Source organism: Microplitis mediator, chromosome 5 (genome assembly GCF_029852145.1).
Source record: "Microplitis mediator isolate UGA2020A chromosome 5, iyMicMedi2.1, whole genome shotgun sequence".
Lineage (NCBI taxonomy): Eukaryota > Metazoa > Arthropoda > Insecta > Hymenoptera > Braconidae > Microplitis > Microplitis mediator.
This window is the reverse complement of record NC_079973.1, coordinates 24,156,584-24,180,601: the sequence shown is the minus strand read 5'-3', so window position 1 is coordinate 24,180,601 and position 24,018 is coordinate 24,156,584. Positions and strand designations below refer to the sequence as shown.

Below are 24,018 nucleotides of genomic sequence, written 5' to 3'. Positions count from 1 at the left end.
TATTGTAGTAATTGATTGTATTGGTTAATTTGTCAATGAATTTGTTAGGTTCATTAATTCTTGAATTTTCATTAATTAAATGTATATTCATTTCGAAATCAGTGATAAAATTATATAGTAGAAATGGTTTTTCGCAGTAATCTGTACTTTGCTGATGTTTTCTGGTACTGATAAGGATCAGATGTGCCTTTGATTATACCCAAATAATAGCAATAATAATTACCATTTTCAATGGTGAATTTTGAATGAGAATTGTCTCAGTTAGTTGAGAATTATTAGGCTCGGCCACATATACGCCTTTCCTCGCCAGTGCTTGTAATATTCCCCAGTGATTTTGATTGTGGTAATTTGGGTCCGAATAAATATTCGCCAATGCAAGACAATAGAGCTCAGCATTTGATAACGCATGGACAATTTGTGGTTTCAAATGCTCTTGTTCCTACATAAAACCATAAATAAATATTTATTTCAATTAGTAGATTAAACAGTAGCCAGTGTACTGTAGCCATTACTTAATAATAATTTTAAAACGATACTATTGATTCGGATGGGTCACTTGGGAGGTTGGATAAACTACTGGATAAGAGCCAAGATGATCAGTGATAGTTTCATGGCTTGAATTTTTTATACGACACGTTTCGAGTAAGTTTACTATTTATAAGAGACTTTTAGGAAATACAATAGTTACAATTTAACTGGTGTTTACTGTTTGTACTCCTTAAAGTACATTTATTATATTTATATTAATCTATGTATTGACGAACCTTAAAATCACTTGACACATTCAAAAGATTAAAATTTAAATAAAACGTCTTTTCGTACAAGACATTCAAATAATACTGTCTCCATATTAAATCATCTAAAATAAACATTAAATAGTTTGTTATTGATAGATTTAAATACTCACTATTGATGACAATATGACTGACTGATTATTTACTATACGAAGAGACATGTTAGAGAGCAAACGTAAAACTAATTCGATTGGTTTAATTGGATCAACGCCAACCGGACGAGGTCACACGTGGGTGCAACATGTGCACTATGACAAAGTGAAAAAAATTTTTTTTTATTTATTTATTCATTAATAGTTTTAATCTACTCGTTTAATCGTTCACTTTTTCAACAATTTTTTTTTCACGCGGAGTGATTATGGATTTTATTTAAATCCGAATTCACTCGGTTACTCAGAGTTTCGGAGTTAAAAAAAAAAATTCACTTTTCATACAGAGTAAATAGAAAGTTTGTTTTTTCAGGGGAGTGATTTTGGAGGGTACCGTCATTTATTATCCGAAGACAAAATATCCGAATACATTTTATCCGATAGACAAAATATCCCCGGACTAAATACTCGATAGATAAAATATCCCCGACAAAATATCTTATAATATAAATACTTTTAATATATATCGTACGGTACCCTTTTATCAGAAATGTTTAATATATTTGCACATAAAGTTTGAGTGTGTGATATTAAAAATAGATCAACATATATGTTTGGAATCGAACTGTGCCCTTTTTTCACAGATTTTGGGTGGGTATTACTTCGGAAATAGGTCAACACATATGCTTGGAATGGTACGGTACCCGTTTATCGAAAACTATTTATTATTTTTTCACTAAAATATATTTTTCTGAATAAGATTTATCAATATTTTGTCACAAATTTTTTTGTCTCTTGAATATTTAGTCCGGGGATATTTTATCCGTGAACTACAAGTCGTGCTGCCATTTTGAAGTGGACTGGATTTAATTTAAATCCGCATTCACTCCGATTCGGAGTTTTAATATTAAGATAAACTCCTTTTCAGAATTAATTTTACTCTAGGGGAATAAATACTCCGGATTTAAACCGCGTTCACTCCGAAATTTTTTCAGTCTACTAACATACTAACGTTTAAGTCTTTTTTAAGTATCATTACTTATTTATTTCTTTTTTAAACCAAGTTTATGTAATAATAATAAAAGATCAATCGCTTAAGAACAAATATTTAAAGTTTATCTTGATTTTATTGCTGAAGTTTCACTTGCTCTTTTGATGTTAAAAAAATTCACTTTCCAACATACCCAGCAAGTTTTTTTTTTTTTGCACGGTGAGAAAACTTGTTATAGTGACGGACTAAAAATAATTATGAAAACGATAAAATTTCTTGTCAAGAATTTATCATTTGATAAAAATTTTTTTCAGTTTTAAAAACTCTTTAATACGATTAATTTTTAAAAATTATTATTACACAAAAAATGTGGGATTAACAAAATAGTGGATCTTATTTCTCGTATACCAGATCAGAAAATAAAAATCTATAAAAAAAAATTTCTTACCTCATGATCACGATAGTAAGGCTCGCGAAGATTGTCGGGCACGCGATTGTTGTACGCCTTCGAGAGGAGCCATTTCACGGAGGCACGTTGTTTGGCCTGTAATAAATAAATTTATATTTTAACAATTAAATATAAATGTTGAAGACAATATTTTAGTATAGTAATTTATTTCCATTCATGGTGATGATTGATAATTAAAGATAATAATAATAATTAATATGATAGAGGAATAAAAAAATTATTTAAAAATATTTTTCTTATTATCGGCGGCAATTAAGCTGGTTGTCTATTGATGATAATAAATTATTAGTTGGTACCTCATTTTATCTCTATACTTAGACAACTCAAGAGTTTTTGAATTTAATGAGACGTATTTATTACGGATAGATCATGTACATGAAGATCGCAACGTTTTTTTTAGCAACGAAAATAAAAAAAAAATTTTTAAATATAAAAATCACCGCGATGGCTAGATATCTATAATAATTGACAGAAAAATAGAAAAATAGCATCCGAAAATCGCTAGCCACCCCCGATCTCCGGAACTACCCCTCCAGCCTCCCCAAAGCAGTCAATTACGAGAAAAAATTAATTAAAAAATAGATCGAGTGCTAGTGGCCGCCTGGATTTTTTATATATCACGTGGGACCCTACTATGATGATACTAAAAAATCGCCAACTACCCTCGACCTCCGGAACTACCCCTCCAGCCTCCCCAAAGCAGTCAATTACTAGAAATAATTTTTCAAAAAATAGATCGAGTGCTAGTGGCCGCCTGGATTTTTTATATATCACGTGGGACAGTATAACAATGATACCAAAAAAATCGCCAACCACCCTCGACCTCCGAAACTACCCCTCCAGCCTCCCAAAAGCAGTCGATTACAAGAAAAAATTAATTAAAAAATAGATCGAGTGCTAGTGGCCGCCTGAATTTTTTATATATCACGTGGGACCCTACTATGATGATACTTAAAAATCGCCAACCACCCTCGACCTCCGGAACTACCCCTCCAGCCTCCCCAAAGCAGTCGATTACAAGAAAAAATTAATTAAAAAATAGATCGAGTGCTAGTGGCCGCCTGGATTTTTTATATATCACGTGGGACCCCACTATGATGATACTAAAAAATCGCCAACTACCCTCGACCTCCGGAACTACCCCTCCAGCCTCCCCAAAGCAGTCGATTACAAGAAAAAATTAATTAAAAAATAGATCGAGTGCTAGTGGCCGCCTGAATTTTTTATATATCACGTGGGACCCTACTATGATGATACTAAAAAATCGCCAACCACCCTCGACCTCCGGAACTACCCCTCCAGCCTCCCCAAAGCAGTCGATTACAAGAAAAAATTAATTAAAAAATAGATCGAGTGCTAGTGGCCGCCTGGATTTTTTATATATCACGTGGGACCCCACTATGATTATACTAAAAAATCGCCAACTACCCTCGACCTCCGGAACTACCCCTCCAGCCTCCCCAAAGCAGTCAATTACTAGAAATAATTCTTCAAAAAATAGATCGAGTGCTGGTGGCCGCCTGGATTTTTTATATATCACGTGAAACCCTACTATGATGATACTAAAAAATCGCCAACCACCCTCGACCTCCGGAACTACCCCTCCAGCCTCCCCAAAGCAGTCGATTACAAGAAAAAATTAATTAAAAAATAGATCGAGTGCTAGTGGCCGCCTGGATTTTTTATATATCACGTGGGACCCTACTATGATGATACTAAAAAATCGCCAACTACCCTCGACCTCCGGAACTACCCCTCCAGCCTCCCCAAAGCAGTCAATTACTAGAAATAATTCTTCAAAAAATAGATCGAGTGCTAGTGGCCGCCTGGATTTCTTATATATCACGTGGGACCCTACTATGATGATACTAAAAAATCGCCAACTACCCTCGACCTCCGGAACTACCCCTCCAGCCTCCCCAAAGCAGTCGATTACAAGAAAAAATTAATTAAAAAATAGATCGAGTGCTAGTGGCCGCCTGGATTTTTTATATATCACGTGGGACCCTACTATGATGATACTAAAGAATCGCCAACCACCCTCGACCTCCGGAACTACCCCTCCAGCCTCCCAAAAGCAGTCGATTACAAGAAAAAATTAATTAAAAAATAGATCGAGTGCTAGTGGCCGCCTGAATTTTTTATATATCACGTGGGACCCTACTATGATGATACTAAAAAATCGCCAACCACCCTCGACCTCCGGAACTACCCCTCCAGCCTCCCCAAAGCAGTCGATTACAAGAAAAAATTAATTAAAAAATAGATCGAGTGCTAGTGGCCGCCTGGATTTTTTATATATCACGTGGGACCCCACTATGATGATACTAAAAAATCGCCAACTACCCTCGACCTCCGGAACTACCCCTCCAGCCTCCCCAAAGCAGTCAATTACTAGAAATAATTCTTCAAAAAATAGATCGAGTGCTAGTGGCCGCCTGAATTTTTTATATATCACGTGGGACCCTACTATGATGATACTAAAAAATCGCCAACTACCCTCGACCTCCGGAACTACCCCTCCAGCCTCCCCAAAGCAGTCAATTACTAGAAATAATTCTTCAAAAAATAGATCGAGTGCTAGTGGCCGCCTGGATTTTTTATATATCACGTGGGACCCTACTATGATGATACTAAAAAATCGCCAACCACCCTCGACCTCCGGAACTACCCCTCCAGCCTCCCCAAAGCAGTCGATTACAAGAAAAAATTAATTAAAAAATAGATCGAGTGCTAGTGGCCGCCTGGATTTTTTATATATCACGTGGGACCCCACTATGATTATACTAAAAAATCGCCAACTACCCTCGACCTCCGGAACTACCCCTCCAGCCTCCCCAAAGCAGTCAATTACTAGAAATAATTCTTCAAAAAATAGATCGAGTGCTGGTGGCCGCCTGGATTTTTTATATATCACGTGGGACCCTACTATGATGATACTAAAAAATCGCCAACTACCCTCGATCTCCGGAACTACCCCTCCAGCCTCCCAAAGCAGTCGATTACAAGAAAAAATTAATTAAAAAATAGATCGAGTGCTAGTGGCCGCCTGGATTTTTTATATATCACGTGGGACCCTACTATGATGATACTAAAAAATCGCCAACCACCCTCGACCTCCGGAACTACCCCTCCAGCCTCCCAAAAGCAGTCGATTACAAGAAAAAATTAATTAAAAAATAGATCAAGTGCTAGTGGCCGCCTGAATTTCTTATATATCACGTGGGACTCTACTATGATGATACTAAAAAATCGCCAACTACCCTCGACCTCCGGAACTACCCCTCCAGCCTCCCCAAAGCAGTCGATTACAAGAAAAAATTAATTAAAAAATAGATCGAGTGCTAGTGGCCGCCTGGATTTTTTATATATCACGTGGGACCCCACTATGATGATACTAAAAAATCGCCAACTACCCTCGACCTCCGGAACTACCCCTCCAGCCTCCCCAAAGCAGTCAATTACTAGAAATAATTCTTCAAAAAATAGATCGAGTGCTAGTGGCCGCCTGGATTTTTTAGATATCACGTGAGACAGTATAGCAATGATACAAAAAAATCACTAACCACCCTCGACCTCCGGAACTACCCCTCCAGCCCAAATTTCAAAAATCGCCCAAAAACCTATTGATAAAAGATATTTTTTTAAAATGTTAACTAATTTTTGTTTATAAACAAATAAGTTAATTAACTTTTAAAAAATCGTTTTGACAAGATTGGTATCAATCAATTCCGAATTTTACGAACCGTAGAGAAAATCTATCAATAAAAGATCGATTTTTAAATGTTTATTAATTTTTCGTATCAACAAATAAGACAATTAAAATTTCAAAAATCGATCTTTTATCGATAGGTTTTTTGTACGATTCACAAAATTTGGAATTGATTGATACCTACATTGTGGAATCGATTTTTGAAAAGTTTATCAACTTATTTGCTTATAAAAAAAGTTAGTTAATATTTCAAAAATCGATCTTTTATCGATAGGTTTTCTGGACGATTCACGAAATTTGGAATCGATTGATACCTATATTGAAAAAACGATTTTTTTAAAGTTTATCAATTTATTTGTTAAAAAAAAAAATTCGTTAACATTTCAAAAATCGATCTTTTATCGATAGGTTTTCTGGACTATTCATAAAATTTGGAATCGATTGATACTTACAATGTGGAATTGATTTTTCAAAAGTAAATTAAGTCTAAAAAAAAGATAATAAATTATAAATAAGATGAAAAAACAATTTACTCCGAATATTTGAGCGGCCGCTTACTATTATTATTATATGCCTCACATTATTATTATTTCCCCCATTTTCTTCCAACAACAGTTTGAGAGGAATGGCGCACGCGCACTGCCTCGGAGTTATATTCAAGTCCCCGTAGAGCTCATTTTTTGGAGTTTATTGGAGTTTACTCCTTAAGAATCGATTTTCATATAAGGAGCCCGGTATGGAAAAAATATGAGTAAAATACGTTCAACAAATGACCTTGTTACGACCGTCCGCGTCACGACTTTCACTTTTCAGGCGTGAGTGTATAGGGTATTCAGACTATATACTTATAGTATAGGGTATGGAGACTATATATGTATATAGTATAGGGTATCCTACGAGGCAGCGTACGAATGCATTGTTTGTATACAATATATATATATATAATATATATAGGTATATAATATATACACTACGGCGTCTTTAAATGATAAATATATATATATTATATCAGTCGTACTCTAATGATGCGTATAGTGAGCATTATTATTTTGTATTCTCAAGTGTTTTTTTTTATTTTAAGCTATTACTGATTTTATATTCTTGTTAGGCATTATATGATTACTTTTCAAATTTTTCATGCCATTTTATAAACTTTATAATCTTTTCATAAACAAATAGATTAATTAAATATTTTTGGAAAATTTTTGTTCACCATATTGTTAGCGTAAGGAAATAATAATTAAAAAAAAAAAAATTTTTTCTTAAAAATGCATTTATAATTTCTATAAATAAATAAGTGTTGTTAGAGAACTATGACAGATAAACGTTAGGTTTAAAATTTATAAGAAAGCTTAACTCTTACATAAAAATTTTTCAAAAATATTGAATTAATCCTTTTGGTTATAAAAAATTTATAAAGAAATGGCAAGAAAAAATTTGAAAAGTAATCATATAATGCCTAACAAGAACATGAAATCAGTAATAGCTTGAAATTAAAAAAAAAATTATTGAACATACATTATTTTAATTTTTAATTTTTTTGGGTAGTTCAAAAATTAATAATTAATGAAATGAAAATATTGTATAAACTTTCATACTGTCATCATGTTAAGTATGTTTATAAAAAGAGCTCCAAGAAACAAAAAATTTATAGATTAATTATTTAAACTTTTATGCCGCCTTTTATGACAATACAAACCCGTAAAAAAAATGTTGATTAACAATTGAATAACTTTTTGAAAAATGGTGATGCAACTTTTATTACCGCGAAATCATATTCTTTGAAGTGTCTAGATGACACCAGAATGTTTTTAAATTTTTTAATTGATATTTAATTGCAAAAAAAAATTATTTAAAAACTCTGCTCACTAGAGTGGCGGCGCGCGCATGCCAAAACTGCCGCGCAAAAGCTAATTTTCAACGTTAAATTAAAATTATAAATATTGGAGCTACCATTCGGGGAGTTGAGAACTGTTTTACTTAAATTTTCTGCTCTTTCAGAAACTTTTCTAATATTTAAGCTATCACTTATAGTTTTTGAGATTTTGCCAAAAAGCTGGACGGCTAGTTTTTTTAACGGTTTTTTGTTCATAACAATTGTAATTTTATTTTACCAAAAAAAATCCAAAAAACGTCTTTTTCTCGACGCCACTCCATATCGTTGAAGCCATCAACTATATTTTTAGGAGACCTGTAACTATTTTTCGCAGGAACTCAACTTCTCGACTAGACTAAAATAGAATAAAAAAACATTATTTAGGTATTTTCATTGATTCGTTTATTTACCATTTGATATGGTATTAATTTTTTTCTTAGACTAGTAAGCCTTTAATTCTAACATGAAAAAAATTGGCAATTTCCAAAAGAATTTTTTGAATTAAAAATTTAACAAATGTGAAAATTACTTTTTCTTAAATAAAAAATAGAAAAAATGGAAAATAAATAAAATTACCATGTGGATAATTTTGTTTAAACAATTACTCAAACAATTATGGGTAATGACAGTTAACAATTTTTTTTTCAGAAAATAATACGTTTTGAAAATTTTTGAACTTTTTCAACAATTAAAAATAAAAATAATAATATCTTTGGATACCACAGAAATTAATTTCGCGAAATTCTGAATCGAATAGTATATACGAATTTTGGTAGATTTTTTGAAATTTTTCCTTTATAAATTTTCAGTATTAGGACTTTTTTTATTGTGGAACTTAGAAAAGATTGGACTACGGATATCTTCAAGAATTGCTAGAGGGAGAAAGTGGGCATAAGACGTTATGTCTTCCTCTAAAGAATGACGCCTGCGCGTATCCTTTCGGTCAAAGTTAATAAAGGAGGGAAATAAGGTTTAAGATCATGATCATAATCTTTTTTTTTTTGTCTCAAACGACTGAAATTTTCTTTTTCATCATTTTCCCTAAAAATATGGTTGATCGCTTAAATGATCCGGAATGGCGTCAGGACAAAAACATTTTTTTTTTTTCTGAAAAAGAAAATTACAATCGTTATTAACGAAAAATCGTTAAAAACATTAGCCATCCAGCTTTTCGGCAAAATCTCAAAAAGTATAAATGATAGCTCAAATATTAAAAGAGTTTCTGGAAGAACAGAAAATTTTAGTAAAACAGTGCTCAACTCCCCGAATGGTAGCTCCAATATTTATAATTTTAATTTAACGTTGAAAATTAGTTTTTGCGCGGCAGTTTCGGCATGCGCGCGCCGCCACTCTAGTAAGCGTAGTTTTTAAATAATTTTTTTATGCAACTAAATATTAATTAAAAAATTTGAAAAAATTCTGGTGTCAACTAGACACTTCAAAGAAAATGATTCCCCGGTAATAGAAGTTGTATCACCATTTTTCAAAAAGTTATTCAATTGTTAATTAACATTTTTTTTACGGGTTTGTGTTGTCATAAAAGGCGGTATAGAAGTTTAAATAATTAATCTATAAATTTTTTGTTTCTTGGAGCCCTTTTTATAAACATACTCAACATGATGACAGTATGAAAGTTTATACAATATTTTGATTTCATTAAGTATTAAGTTTTTAACTACCAAAAAAATTAAAAATTGAAATAATGTATGTTAAATAATTTTTTTTTTTAATTTTAAGCTATTACTGATTTCATATTCTTGTTAGGTATTATATGATTACTTTTCAAATTTTTTCTTGCCATTTGTTTGTAAATTTTTTATAAACAAAAGGATTAATTCAATATTTTTGAAAAATTTTTTTTTCACCATATTGTTAGCGTAAGGAAATAATGATTTCAAAAAACAAAATTTTCTTAAAAACTATATCTTATTGGTTATAATCGTTTTTTTCATATTTTGATTGTTTAAATAAATAATTAAGGAATCGTTTTTTTTTTTTAAATCATAACTTGCATTTCAAAATGTAATAGAAAAAAAATTTTTTTGGGTCAACAATTTATTTATTAATTTTATTCATTTATTCATTTTAATTTTTTTCAAGAATAAAAAAAAATGACAAAAACAGTAACTTGCAACAATATATCAAAAATAATTTTTTTCAATTTTTAAAAAAACATCTGGATTTTGGAGCATGATAAAGTCCAAGCACTGACTCGATTTGTCAACAAACAAATTGCTGTAACTTTGCAACTATTGCAGATACAGTTTTCAACCTCCAAGTCGTTGTTATACAGGATGAGTTAAGCTTTCGTATACATTTTTAACCTATAGTCCCTCGGCTGAAGAGGGAAGCCCGTATGCACTTTTAGGTCCCCGGATTCTGATTAATGATATTTACGTATTTTTTTCCGAGGATCACGAAAAACTAGGTTATTTTGCTCGCCGATGGTAGGTTTAATTGTTAATAACAATTTAATTGCTTATAACGATATAAATCAAGAAGGACTGATTTGACGGGGAAGTTTATTTGAAAAAAAAGTTTTAAAATTGAAAAATCAACAAAAAATGTCCTTATCATTTTTTTGATAGAATGAATATTTTCGGAGATAGCGCAAAAAACAACAAGTAGCGGTCGAACCTCTCTCTCGCGCGCACGCATCCCACGGACTCTAGCGACGAACGACAGGCACAGAAAAATACAGGGACGAAAAAAAAATTCAATTCTCGGTGTCAACTAAAGATTAAGAAAAGAAACTCATAGATATCATAGAGGAGACTCTATGGAAGATTTCCAGACCCATAATCGATGGATCCACCCCATAGACACCGAGTAACAGCCCTATAAAAGGGGGTTTTTTAATTAAATTGACGGATTTTCGACTTTAGAAATTTCAATCCTCGATGTACACCTGAGATTAAGGAAGGAAACTTATGGGAATTTTTAAGGACACTATACAGAAGATTCCCAGACCCATAATTAAAATATTAACCCCATACACATCGAGTAACAGCCCCATAAATGAGGGATTTTTAATTAAATTAACGAATTTTCGACTTTAAAAAATTCAATCCTCGATGTACACCTGAGATTAAGGAAGAAAACTCATGGGAATTTTCTAGGACACTATACAGAAGATTCCCAGACCCATAATCGATAGATTAACCCCATAGACACCGAGTAACAGCCCCATAAATGGGAGTTTTTTAATTAAATTGACGGATTTTCGACTTTAGAAATTTCAATCCTCGATGTACACCTGAGATTAAGGAAGGAAACTCATGGGAATCTTCTAGGACACTATACAAAAGATTCCCAGACCCATAATTAAAATATTAACCCCATAGACATCGAGTAACAGCCCCATAAATGAGGGTTTTTTGATTAAATTGTCGAATTTTCGACTTTAGAAAATTCAATCCTCGATGTACACCTGAGATTAAGGAAGAAAACTCATGGGAATTTTCTAGGACACTATACAGAAGATTCCCAGACCCATAATTAAAAGATTAACCCCATAGACATCGAGTAACAGCCCCATAAATGGGGGTTTTTCAATTAAATTGTCGAATTTTTGACTTTAAAAAATTCAATCCTCGATGTTCACCTGAGATTAAGGAAGGAAACTCATGGGAATCTTCAAGGACACTATACAAAAGATTCCCAGACCCATAATCGATAGATCAACCCCATAGACACCGAGTAACAGCCCCATAAATGGGAGTTTTTTAATTAAATTGTCGAATTTTCGACTTTAAAATATTCAATCCTCGATGTACACCTGAGATTAAGGAAGGAAACTCATGGGAATTTTCTAGGACACTATACAGAAGATTCCCAGACCCATAATCGATAGATTAACCCCATGGACATCGAGTAACAGCCCCATAAATGGGAGTTTTTTAATTAAATTGTCGAATTTTCGACTTTAGAAAATTCAATCCTCGATGTACACCTGAGATTAAGAAAGGAAACTCATGGGAATCTTCTAGGACACTATACAAAAGATCCCCAGACCCATAATCGATAGATTATCCCCATAGACACCGAGTAACAGCCCTATAAATGGGAGTTTTTTAATTAAATTGACGGATTTTCGACTTTAGAAATTTCAATCCTCGGTGTACACCTGAGATTAAGGAAGGAAACTCATGGGAATTTTCTAGGACACTATACAGAAGATTCCCAGACCCATAATCGATAGATTAACCCCATCGACATCGAGTAACAACCCCATAAATGGGAGTTTTTTAATTAAATTGTCGAATTTTCGACTTTAAAAAATTCAATCCTCGATGTACACCTGAGATTAAGGAAGGAAACTCATGGGAATTTTCTAGGATACGATACAGAAGATTCCCAGACCCATAATTAAAATATTAACCCCATAGACATCGAGTAACAGCCCCATAAATGAGGGTTTTTTGATTAAATTAACGAATTTTCGACTTTAAAAAATTCAATCCTCGATGTACACCTGAGATTAAGAAAGGAAACTCATGGGAATCTTCTAGGACACTATACAAAAGATCCCCAGACCCATAATCGATAGATTATCCCCATCGACACCGAGTAACAGCCCTATAAATGGGAGTTTTTTAATTAAATTGACGGATTTTCGACTTTAGAAATTTCAATCCTCGGTGTACACCTGAGATTAAGGAAGGAAACTCATGGGAATTTTCTAGGACACTATACAGAAGATTCCCAGACCCATAATCGATAGATTAACCCCATCGACATCGAGTAACAACCCCATAAATGGGAGTTTTTTAATTAAATTGTCGAATTTTCGACTTTAAAAAATTCAATCCTCGATGTACACCTGAGATTAAGGAAGGAAACTCATGGGAATTTTCTAGGACACTATACAGAAGATTCCCAGACCCATAATCGATAGATTAACCCCATAGACACCGAGTGACAGCCCCATAAAAGGCGTTATTTGACATTTGTCGAGAATTTGAGTTATAAAAAATTCAGTCCTCGGCGTCCACTGTATACTAAGGAAGCAAACTCATGGGATTTATTAAGTAGACCCTACTGAAGATTTCCTAATATAACCGATAATTAATCGATCAACCTCATAGACACCAAGTATCGACCCCACAATATGGGAATTTTGTCTTATTTGACTGAAATTAGACTTTAAAAAATTCAGTTCTCGGTGTCCACTCGAGATTAAGAAAAGAAACTTTTAAAAATTTTTAGTTTTTTTTATTAGTTTTTGTAATATTTTTCAACTTTTAGTTCTTATTTTTGAGATTGAAACCTTTTTTAAGGCTTTGACTCTAGTCCAGTCGGCCTGGAAAAAAAGTGGTTTGTTGGCCACTTTTTGATTAGGCGGTCCGATTTTGGCTTTTTTTTTATATACCCAGAAAAATATTTTAAACATTTGTGCGTATGTGGGAAGTGTTGCTTTTTTCGGTTTAAAAAATAGCGTTTTAGCGTTGAGCTTTAAATTAAAATATCTCGGAAACTATACAAAGTAGTCGAGACATGCTGCTTATGAAATTTCGAGAATTGAATAAGGAACAGAATGAGCCAAACTCGATGTCTCTACGACCAATAGTTTACGAGATACCAATTTTTTAATTAAAAAAAAAAAACGCGGTTGCGCTCGAGCACTTATAAACTGAGATACTCGGAGCAATTTGTTTTTATCATCTTTTTTTAAATTATATTCAAGTCTTAAGTAACTTTTCAAAAATCGATTTCACAATATAAGTATCAAACGATTTAGAATTTTGTGAATCGTATATATATTCTGTCGTGTGGAGAACTTTTTTTTATCGAAGTTTTTTTTGTTTTTATCGAATTTTTAATTGTTTATATATTATTTGTTTAAATAAATGAAAAACATGAAAAAAAAAAGTTATCCACACGATAAGATATCGTAACGATTCAAAAAATTCTGAATCGTTTGATATCGATATTGTGGAATCGATTTTTTAAAAGTTAATTAAGATTTAAACATAACAAAGAATGTGAAAACTATATATTTTAATCAAAACATTGACATGTCATTAAAAGGTCAAGTTTTTTATTGTTTGCAATATAATTTAAGACGAATAAAGTACTTAGTACTTCGTATGTGTTTTCCCCCATGAAAAAAAAACAAATTACGAAGTATATAAAAAATATATTTTAAATATATTAAAAATTTATAAATATATATAAATTATTTATAGTAAATACATTTTTAAAAACTAACTTTTAGCCGATTTTCTTAGATATTTTATATATATCAAATATATTTTAGATATATGCAAAATATATTAATTTTATATTTTTAGCTATGTATTTTTTATGTATTTTGAAATATTTCTTAAATATATCTAAAATATATTTAAAATAGATATAAAAATCGGCCAAACGTGAGTTATCAAAAATATATATTTACTATACATATTTTTTAAATATTTGATCGATTGATTATGGGTCAGGAAATCTTCAGAAGGGTCTACTAAAAAAAATTCTATGAGTTTCTTTCCTTAATATACAGTGGTCACCGAGAACTGAATTTTATAACACTTAAATTCGCGAAAAACAAGTTAAATAACGACTTTTATGGGGCTGTCACTCGGTGTCTATGGGGTAGATCGAATAATTATGGGTCAGGCAATCTTCAGTGGGGTCTACTATAAAAATTCTATGAGTTTCTTTTATTAATCTCGAGCTGCCACCGACGACTAAATTTTTTTCAAGTCTAGTTTTAGTTAAATAAGATAAAATTCGGATCTTATGGGGTCGGTACTTGGTGTCTATGGGGTGGATCAATTAATTATGGGTCAGGAAATCTTCAGTAGGGTCTACTATAAAAATTCTATAAGTTTCTTTTCTTCATCTCGAGTAGACACCGAGAACTTAAATTTTTAAAACTCAAATTCTCGAAAAACAAGTTAAATAACGACTTTTATGGGGCTGTCAACCGGTGTCCATGGGGTGAATCTATTGATTATGGGTCTAGGAATCTTCTGTATAGTGTCCTCGAAGATTCCCATGAGTTTCCTTCCTTAATCTCAGGTGGACACCGAGGATTGAATTTTCTAAAGTCGAAAATTCGACACTTTAATTAAAAAACCCCCTTCTATGGGGCTGTTACTCGATGTCTATGGGGTTAATCTATCGATTATGGGTCTGGGAATCTTTTGTATAGTGTCCTAGAAGATTCCCATGAGTTTCCTTCCTTAATCTCAGGTGTACATCGAGGATTGAATTTTCTAAAGTCGAAAATTCGACAATTTAATTAAAAAACTCCCATTTATGGGGCTGTTACTCGATGTCCATGGGGTTAATCTATCGATTATGGGTCTGGGAATCTTTTGTATAGTGTCCTAGAAGATTCCCATGAGTTTCCTTCCTTAATCTCAGGTGTACACCGAGGATTGAAATTTCTAAAGTCGAAAATCCGTCAATTTAATTAAAAAACCCCCTTTTATAGGGCTGTTACTCGGTGTCTATGGGGTGGATCCATCGATTATGGGTCTGGAAATCTTCCATAGAGTCTCCTCTATGATATCTATGAGTTTCTTTTCTTAATCTTTAGTTGACACCGAGAATTGAATTTTTTTTTCGTCCCTGTATTTTTCTGTGCCTGTCGTTCGTCGCTAGAGTCCGTGGGATGCGTGCGCGCGAGAGAGAGGTTCGACCGCTACTTGTTGTTTTTTGCGCTATCTCCGGAAATATTCATTCTATCAAAAAAATGATAAGGACATTTTTTGTTGGTTTTTTAATTTTAAAACTTTTTTTTTAAATAAACTTCCCCGTCAAATCAGTCCTTCTTGATTTATATCGTTATAAACAATTAAATTGTTATTAACAATTAAACCTACCATCGGCGAGCAAAATAACCTAGTTTTTGTGATCCTCGGAAAAAAATACGTAAATATCGTTAATCAGAATCCGGGGACCCAAAAGTGCATACGGGCTTCCTTTTTCAGCCGAGGGACTACTAACGGTTATCTGTTATAGTTCTCTAACTACACACATTTATTTATAAAAATTAGCATTTTCTATTTGTTACAATGCTTATATTGCATAAACACATTATGTTATGACAAATATGCTTCAGGACTTTTTTGTTACCTGATTATTAAACTATTCAAATAAATTTTTTTAAATATTTTTAACCTTATGTGTTTATGTGATTTTGGAATAAAAAATGTATACCCGAACAATTATTTCCTTTATACCTCGAATAGAACTTGAAGTTAATTTTATAGTAAAGAACTTCGTTCATATCTGGTGTGCCACGATACGACACGGTTTTTTTTTCTATTTTTTATTTAACCAAAAGTGGTTTTCACATTTTTCAAATTTTTAATTCAAAAAAATTCTTTTGGAAATTGCCAATTTTTCTCATGCTAGATATATAATCTACTTACAAAATAAAAAATTAATTTTGCAAAAATATCAATTTGCTCCCGAGTTACAGCCTTTTGTTTATCCGCGCGCGGGCAAAATGACCAGCTTTTCCGTTTTCCACGCTTTAATAATTTTTATCTCAGCAACTATTTGTAGTAGAGAAGTCAGTCAAAGTTCATTTTGTTCGTTATTAAATTCCACACACAGAGATATTAATTTGTCTCGATAACTTCTCGACAGTTTCCGAGACATTTCATTTTACAACTAATCTTTTTATAAAAAAAAATATGATCATCCTCCAAATTGAAATTAACTCATTTCCTTTTAACTTTTCGAGTATTTTGATAAAAAAAAAAGAAAAATTATCAAAATCTGTCAATACCACTTGAGTAAATAAGAGAACCAGTTCTTGTGCTCATCTACTGGACTTTCACGTGTTGAGTTCCTGTAGTACCTCTTCATTTCTTATTCTAATGTTTTCAATGATTTCTTTTTTAAAAATTATTTTTCATAACATAAATGATGTAAGCAAATTATTTCAAGTCTCAAAAGGAAATTAAATTAAATTAATTTTTTTTTTTTTTTTTTTTTTTTTTCATTATGAATTTTTTATATTTTGTCTGGTGAAACTTTTTTTACGGAGGTTGAATCTGAACGTTTTGAGCCTAAATAGGGGTATAATACAGCCCTGTCCTATTTGCTTCGCCCTCTTTCTAATTTTATCGGGCTCCGCCAGACCGAAGAGTGGGGTTTCAAGGTCAGACTCTAAAAGGTTAATATACAAATTAGTAACTACCGCATTGCAATTGTCTATTTTCCATTGGAAAAATATGTGAAAGAATTTTGTTTTAAATTGGAATTTTTTTACTTATCAGCGAATTAGTGTATCGGAAAAACATTAAGTAGTTTTGTTGGAAATTGAACGCTTTACAAAAAAACGTCTCTTATCATTTTTCGAGAAATTGAATTTTCCGAAAGTTATTCAAAGTCAAAGTTGGATTTGTTACTAAATTTCAGTTTTATTTGAATTTTCCAGGAAAATAATCAGACATAATAAAAAGTCATAAGATCTTTTTTGAAGACAATTTTATTTCCGACAAATTATCCCCGATAAAGTTTTTGGTAATTCTACATTGTTTTTTAATTATTAACGTTCTAATGTCAAGCTCTTAAAAAAAATCGGTCTATCGGTTGACTCTGCGGGCCAGCCCTAAAACTTCCCGCTATTTTTGAGCTCAAGGAGCTTAAAAACATCACTGCAAATATATTTTCGAGCTTTTTGAGCTCGAAAATGCTATCACATGCAATTATTTTTTTTTATGAGCTTTTCAAGATCTAACAAGTTACGTTTTATGCTAGAGTTTGAAAGGTTAAGAATCAAAAATCATGAATGAAGAAGCGGCTTTTAAATTTTGATTCCCGATTATGTTCTATGAAATAAATGTATTGAGGCAGAAATCAATGTCAGTGATCAAAATTAAGATTGAACGAGTTCTGACTTAGGTCAGAGCAATAATATATGGAATTTCCGAGAACAATATTAAAAACTGGGTTTTTCCAATTTTTTGCTGATAAATGATTTAAACTAAAGAACAAATAAGATGACATTATATAATGATCAAAAGAGACGATAAAGAGAAAGAGTTAAGATGATTTCAGACACATTTTAGCACATTTTGATTTATCCGAAAAAATAACATTTTATGTTATTTTTTTAACTTTTCAGTGCCGATATCTTTTGAACTAATTAACCGATTTTGTCGTTTGAGGTGGCAATCGACGCGTTTTATTAAGTTCTAGAGCTGCTTAGATTTTGAAACTGATTGGATAAGTCACTTCAAAGATAATCGAAAACAACCGTTTTTTACCATTTCTTTCTCCAACGATATCTCTCGAACAAATTAACCGATTGAGATGGTTGAGGTCGCATTCAACGCAGATTATAAAGTTCTAGAGCTGATTAGATTTTAAAGTCGATCGTTCAACTCGTTTCTGAGAAATCAATAATGAAATTTTTTATTTTTTCGTAATTTGCCAATATTTTCGAGTATACTTGATCAAATGATCTGAAATTTTCAGAAAAGTTGGTGGCCAACAAGCTCTTCCGATTGCCACCTTAGACATCCAAATCGATTCATTACTTAAAAAGTTACAAAGAGTTTACACACACACACACACACACACACACACACACACACACACACACACACACACACACACACACACACATACATACATACATACATACATACATACATACATACATACACTCGGACATCATTCTGAAAATAGTCAGAATAGCTTCCTAGGACCTCAAAACGTCGACATCTGATGAAAACTCGATTTTCGAAAATCGGGGTAAAAACAATAACTTCCCAAATTTTCGAAAATTTACAATTTTCTTATCGGAAAGTTAAAAACCGTTTCTAACAATTTTTTATTTAACGATATTTCTCAATCGAATTAACTGATTGAAACGGTTGAAGTGGCAATCGACGCGTTTTAGCAAGCTCTAAAGCTGATCAAATTTCGAAATTGATTTATCGAGTCGCTTTTTGAGAAATTTCAAAGAAACTAAAAAAAAATTTTTTTTTTAATTCTTCCGTTAACGGTTTCTCTTGAACGAATGAACCGATTTTGATGGTTAAGGTGACTGTCGACGCGTTTTTTTTTTCGCCTTTAAATCCCTACCCCCCCCCCCCTTAATGAGCTAAACATTGAAATAGAAAGAGCTAGAAAACTGTGGATTTTTAGAAAACTCTATCAGAAATAATTTGAATGAAATTAAACCGTTTACAAAGAAATCTAATGACACGATGTGATGAGTCTGATAGTCTCGCCGGAAAAGTAAAAATATCTCAAAATTTATTATAAATTCGACTTCAAGCTCTAAAAACTTTAAAATAGATGGATTTATCAACAACTGATTAGAAACCTTTTTTGCAGACGTTTTAATTTCCATTAAATTTAATTTCCAAGACTACCAAGGATTTTTATTCTTGTCTCAGAGCTGCTAGGTAGTCTGTAAGACCCAAAGTAGTCCGAAAAAGCAGCTGTCAGAAGAGTATGTGATGTACTGGCTACTAGGCGTGTTTTTTTGTACATGAAAAGTAAAAATTTTTTTATAAAATATCGTAAACAAAGTTGACTATAAATAGTAGGGTGGGTTGAAAAAAAACTTTTTTTTTGTTTTTCTTAGCATGGGGGTAGAATTTGTACCTTATAAAAAAAAAAAATTTTTCAAGAAAAAAAAAATTTTTTTACTCAACATTTTGAGGTGGCCCACTCGTTTTTAAAATGAATGTTTGATCAAACGGGGTAGTCCAAACGAAAAAATTACATGGTGTTCTAGAATCTGTAGGGTGTCTCCTTGAAAGCTAATTGAAAGTCAGGAGTTGGAAAAATTTTTTTCCTATTATTTTTGTAATTTAAGTAAAAAATCCAAAAATGAAAAGCATTTTCTTTTGAATTAAAATGAAAGTGAAGTAAAAAAAATCACATTCGACAATTATTAGATGTTTTCCACGATTTTGGACAAAAAAAAATTTTTTTCGTTGGAACTACCCCGTTTAATCAATTATTTATTTAAAAAACGAGTGGGCCACCTCAAAATGTTGAGTAAAAAAATTTTTTTTTTCTTGGAAAATTTTTTTTTTTTATAAGGTACAAATTCTACCCCCATGCTAAGAAAAACAAAAAAAAAGTTTTTTTTCAACCCACCCTAATAAACAGTATAGCTGTAGTAACTAGATGTTTAGATGTTTTGACGAGATTTTCCTCGCCATGTATACGCAAAAGAAAACAGAAACCCGATGCTTAAACTATGAATTAGCAAGGTGCACTGTAATTTTTTGCACACTTCCGTTTGATTACGATAAAAACTCAGACAGAGTTACGTGTTGCTATCCAACAAAGATAGTACTGTTTATTCGCTTTAGTGCGAACAAAGGAACAAATAGAACAGGACTTAAAAAATATTTGTAATTTAGATGGATCGTCAGAGATGTTCTCGTAGTTGGAATCAAATGTAACTTTCTGAGTTGATCGCAGGGCTGAGAACAAACCGCAAAAAAAAATGTGGCACTAAGCATAGGAATATTTTAAAAAAAATATTTCATTTTGGGGGTAGTTAGCTAGGGGTGTTCGGGGGAATGAAATGGAATGAAACTCTTCTGGGGGCTGCAAAAAAACCCCTGAAAAATATCCAGCTACTAAGCATATGACTATTTTTAAAAATATATTTTAACTTGGAGGTGGTCCGCGGGGGCTGTTCCGGGGAATGAAATCGAATGAAATTTTTCGGGGTTGTTTAAGAGGTCAAAAAGACACTCCACACAAAAAACCAGCGGGGCACTAAGCATACTACTATTTTTAAAAAAATATTTTCACTGGGGGTTGGTCCGTTGGGGGTGTTCCGGAAGATGAAATCGAATGAAACTTTTTAGGGTTGTTCTAGAGGTCAAAAAGACACTCCACACAAAAATCCAGCGGGGCACTAAGCATACTACTATTTTTAAAAAAATATTTTCACTGGGGGTTGGTCCGTTGGGGGTGTTCCGGGGGATGAAATCGAATGAAACTTTTTAGGGTTGTTTTAGAGGTCAAAAAGACACCCCACACAAATATCCAGCGGGGCACTAAGCATACGACTACGTTAAAGAAAAAAAATTTTTTTCGTTGCACGAACGTCCGGAACTTCAGGGACATGCTGAAGGGGTAGTTCCGGAGGTCGAGGGTGGTTGGTGATTATTTGTATCATTTTTATAATGTCCCACGTGATATATAAAAAATCCAGGCGGCCACTAGCACTCGATCTATTTTTTAATTAATTTTTTCTTGTAATCGACTGCTTTTGGGAGGCTGGAGGGGTAGTTCCGGAGGTCGAGGGTGGTTGGCGATTTTTTCGTATCATCATAGTAGGGTCCCACGTGATATATAAAAAATCCAGGCGGCCACTAGCACTCGATCTATTTTTTAATTAATTTTTTCTTGTAATCGACTGCTTTTGGGAGGCTGGAGGGGTAGTTCCGGAGGTCGAGGGTGGTTGGTGATTTTTTTGTATCATTGTTATACTGTCCCACGTGATATATAAAAAATCCAGGCGGCCACTAGCACTCGATCTATTTTTTAATTAATTTTTTCTTGTAATCGACTGCTTTTGGGAGGCTGGAGGGGTAGTTCCGGAGGTCGAGGGTGGTTGGTGATTTTTTTGTATCATTGTTATACTGTCCCACGTGATATATAAAAAATCCAGGCGGCCACTAGCACTCGATCTATTTTTTAATTAATTTTTTCTTGTAATCGACTGCTTTTGGGAGGCTGGAGGGGTAGTTCCGGAGGTCGAGGGTGGTTGGTGATTTTTTTGTATCATTGTTATACTGTCCCACGTGATATATAAAAAAATCCAGGCGGCCACTAGCACTCGATCTATTTTTTAATTAATTTTTTCTTGTAATCGACTGCTTTTGGGAGGCTGGAGGGGTAGTTCCGGAGGTCGAGGGTGGTTGGTGATTTTTTTGTATCATTGTTATACTGTCCCACGTTATATATAAAAAATCCAGGCGGCCACTAGCACTCGATCTATTTTTTAATTAATTTTTTCTTATAATCGACTGCTTTTGGGAGGCTGGAGGGGTAGTTCCGGAGGTCGAGGGTGGTTGGCGATTTTTTCGTATCATTGTTATACTGTCCCACGTTATATATAAAAAATCCAGGCGGCCACTAGCACTCGATCTATTTTTTAATTAATTTTTTCTTGTAATCGACTGCTTTTGGGAGGCTGGAGGGGTAGTTCCGGAGGTCGAGGGTGGTTGGCGATTTTTTCGTATCATTGTTATATTGTCCCACGTTATATATAAAAAATCCAGGCGGCCACTAGCACTCGATCTATTTTTTAATTAATTTTTTCTTGTAATCGACTGCTTTGGGGAGGCTGGAGGGGTAGTTCCGGAGGTCGAGGGTGGTTGGCGATTTTTTTGTATCATTGTTATACTGTCCCACGTTATATATAAAAAATCCAGGCGGCCACAAGCACTCGATCTATTTTTTAATTAATTTTTTCTTGTAATCGACTGCTTTTGGGAGGCTGGAGGGGTAGTTCCGGAGGTCGAGGGTGGTTGGCGATTTTTTAGTATCATTGTTATACTGTCCCACGTTATATATAAAAAATCCAGGCGGCCACTAGCACTCGATCTATTTTTTAATTAATTTTTTCTTGTAATCGACTGCTTTTGGGAGGCTGGAGGGGTAGTTCCGGAGGTCGAGGGTGGTTGGTGATTTTTTTGTATCATTGTTATACTGTCCCACGTTATGTATAAAAAATCCAGGCGGCCACTAGCACTCGATCTATTTTTTAATTAATTTTTTCTTGTAATCGACTGCTTTTGGGAGGCTGGAGGGGTAGTTCCGGAGGTCGAGGGTGGTTGGTGATTTTTTCGTATCATTGTTATACTGTCCCACGTTATATATAAAAAATCCAGGCGGCCACTAGCACTCGATCTATTTTTTAATTAATTTTTTCTTGTAATCGACTGCTTTGGGGAGGCTGGAGGGGTAGTTCCGGAGGTCGAGGGTGGTTGGTGATTTTTTTGTATCATTGTTATACTGTCCCACGTGATATATAAAAAATCCAGGCGGCCACTAGCACTCGATCTATTTTTTAATTAATTTTTTCTTGTAATCGACTGCTTTTGGGAGGCTGGAGGGGTAGTTCCGGAGGTCGAGGGTGGTTGGTGATTTTTTTGTATCATTGTTATACTGTCCCACGTGATATATAAAAAATCCAGGCGGCCACTAGCACTCGATCTATTTTTTAATTAATTTTTTCTTGTAATCGACTGCTTTTGGGAGGCTGGAGGGGTAGTTCCGGAGGTCGAGGGTGGTTGGTGATTTTTTTGTATCATTGTTATACTGTCCCACGTGATATATAAAAAATCCAGGCGGCCACTAGCACTCGATCTATTTTTTAATTAATTTTTTCTTGTAATCGACTGCTTTTGGGAGGCTGGAGGGGTAGTTCCGGAGGTCGAGGGTGGTTGGTGATTTTTTTGTATCATTGTTATACTGTCCCACGTGATATATAAAAAATCCAGGCGGCCACTAGCACTCGATCTATTTTTTAATTAATTTTTTCTTGTAATCGACTGCTTTTGGGAGGCTGGAGGGGTAGTTCCGGAGGTCGAGGGTGGTTGGTGATTTTTTTGTATCATTGTTATACTGTCCCACGTGATATATAAAAAATCCAGGCGGCCACTAGCACTCGATCTATTTTTTACTTAATTTTTTCTTGTAATCGACTGCTTTGGGGAGGCTGGAGGGGTAGTTCCGGAGATCGGGGGTGGCTAGCGATTTTCGGATGCTATTTTTCTATTTTTCTGTCAATTATTATAGATATCTAGCCATCGTGGTGATTTTTATATTTAAAAATTTTTTTTTTATTTTCGTTGCTAAAAAAAACGTTGCGATCTTCATGTACATGATAGATCCATATAAAACTAAATTATTATGGGTACTATTATGTCAGTAATTTTTATCAGAAGTTTCTGATGACAGACTTTAACTTTTGAAATTCGCTGTCTAGAATTATAACATTAGCTGAAATTTTGTGTATTTTTGAAAATTTGTGTTATAAATATTCAATGAAATTAGAGAAAAATGATTAAATTGCGATCATAATTATGTGCTAAATTGTCACTGTGTGTCAATTGTTTGATGACAGATCATT

General features: G+C 33.4%; 1 protein-coding gene across 10 annotated transcripts in view; it reads right to left on the bottom strand.

Annotated features, from left to right (window-relative positions):
• LOC130669014 (patronin) overlaps nucleotides 1–24,018 on the bottom strand; it is a 70,484-nt gene that overhangs the window by 27,073 nt on the left and 19,393 nt on the right. For all 10 annotated transcript variants that reach the window (XM_057471662.1, XM_057471663.1, XM_057471656.1 and 7 more), the window contains 2 exons: nucleotides 2,323–2,418; nucleotides 224–439 (listed from right to left, as the gene is read on the bottom strand). In XM_057471662.1, the coding sequence (XP_057327645.1) occupies nucleotides 224–439; nucleotides 2,323–2,418 (312 nt within the window). The remainder of the gene's footprint in view (nucleotides 1–223; nucleotides 440–2,322; nucleotides 2,419–24,018) is intronic.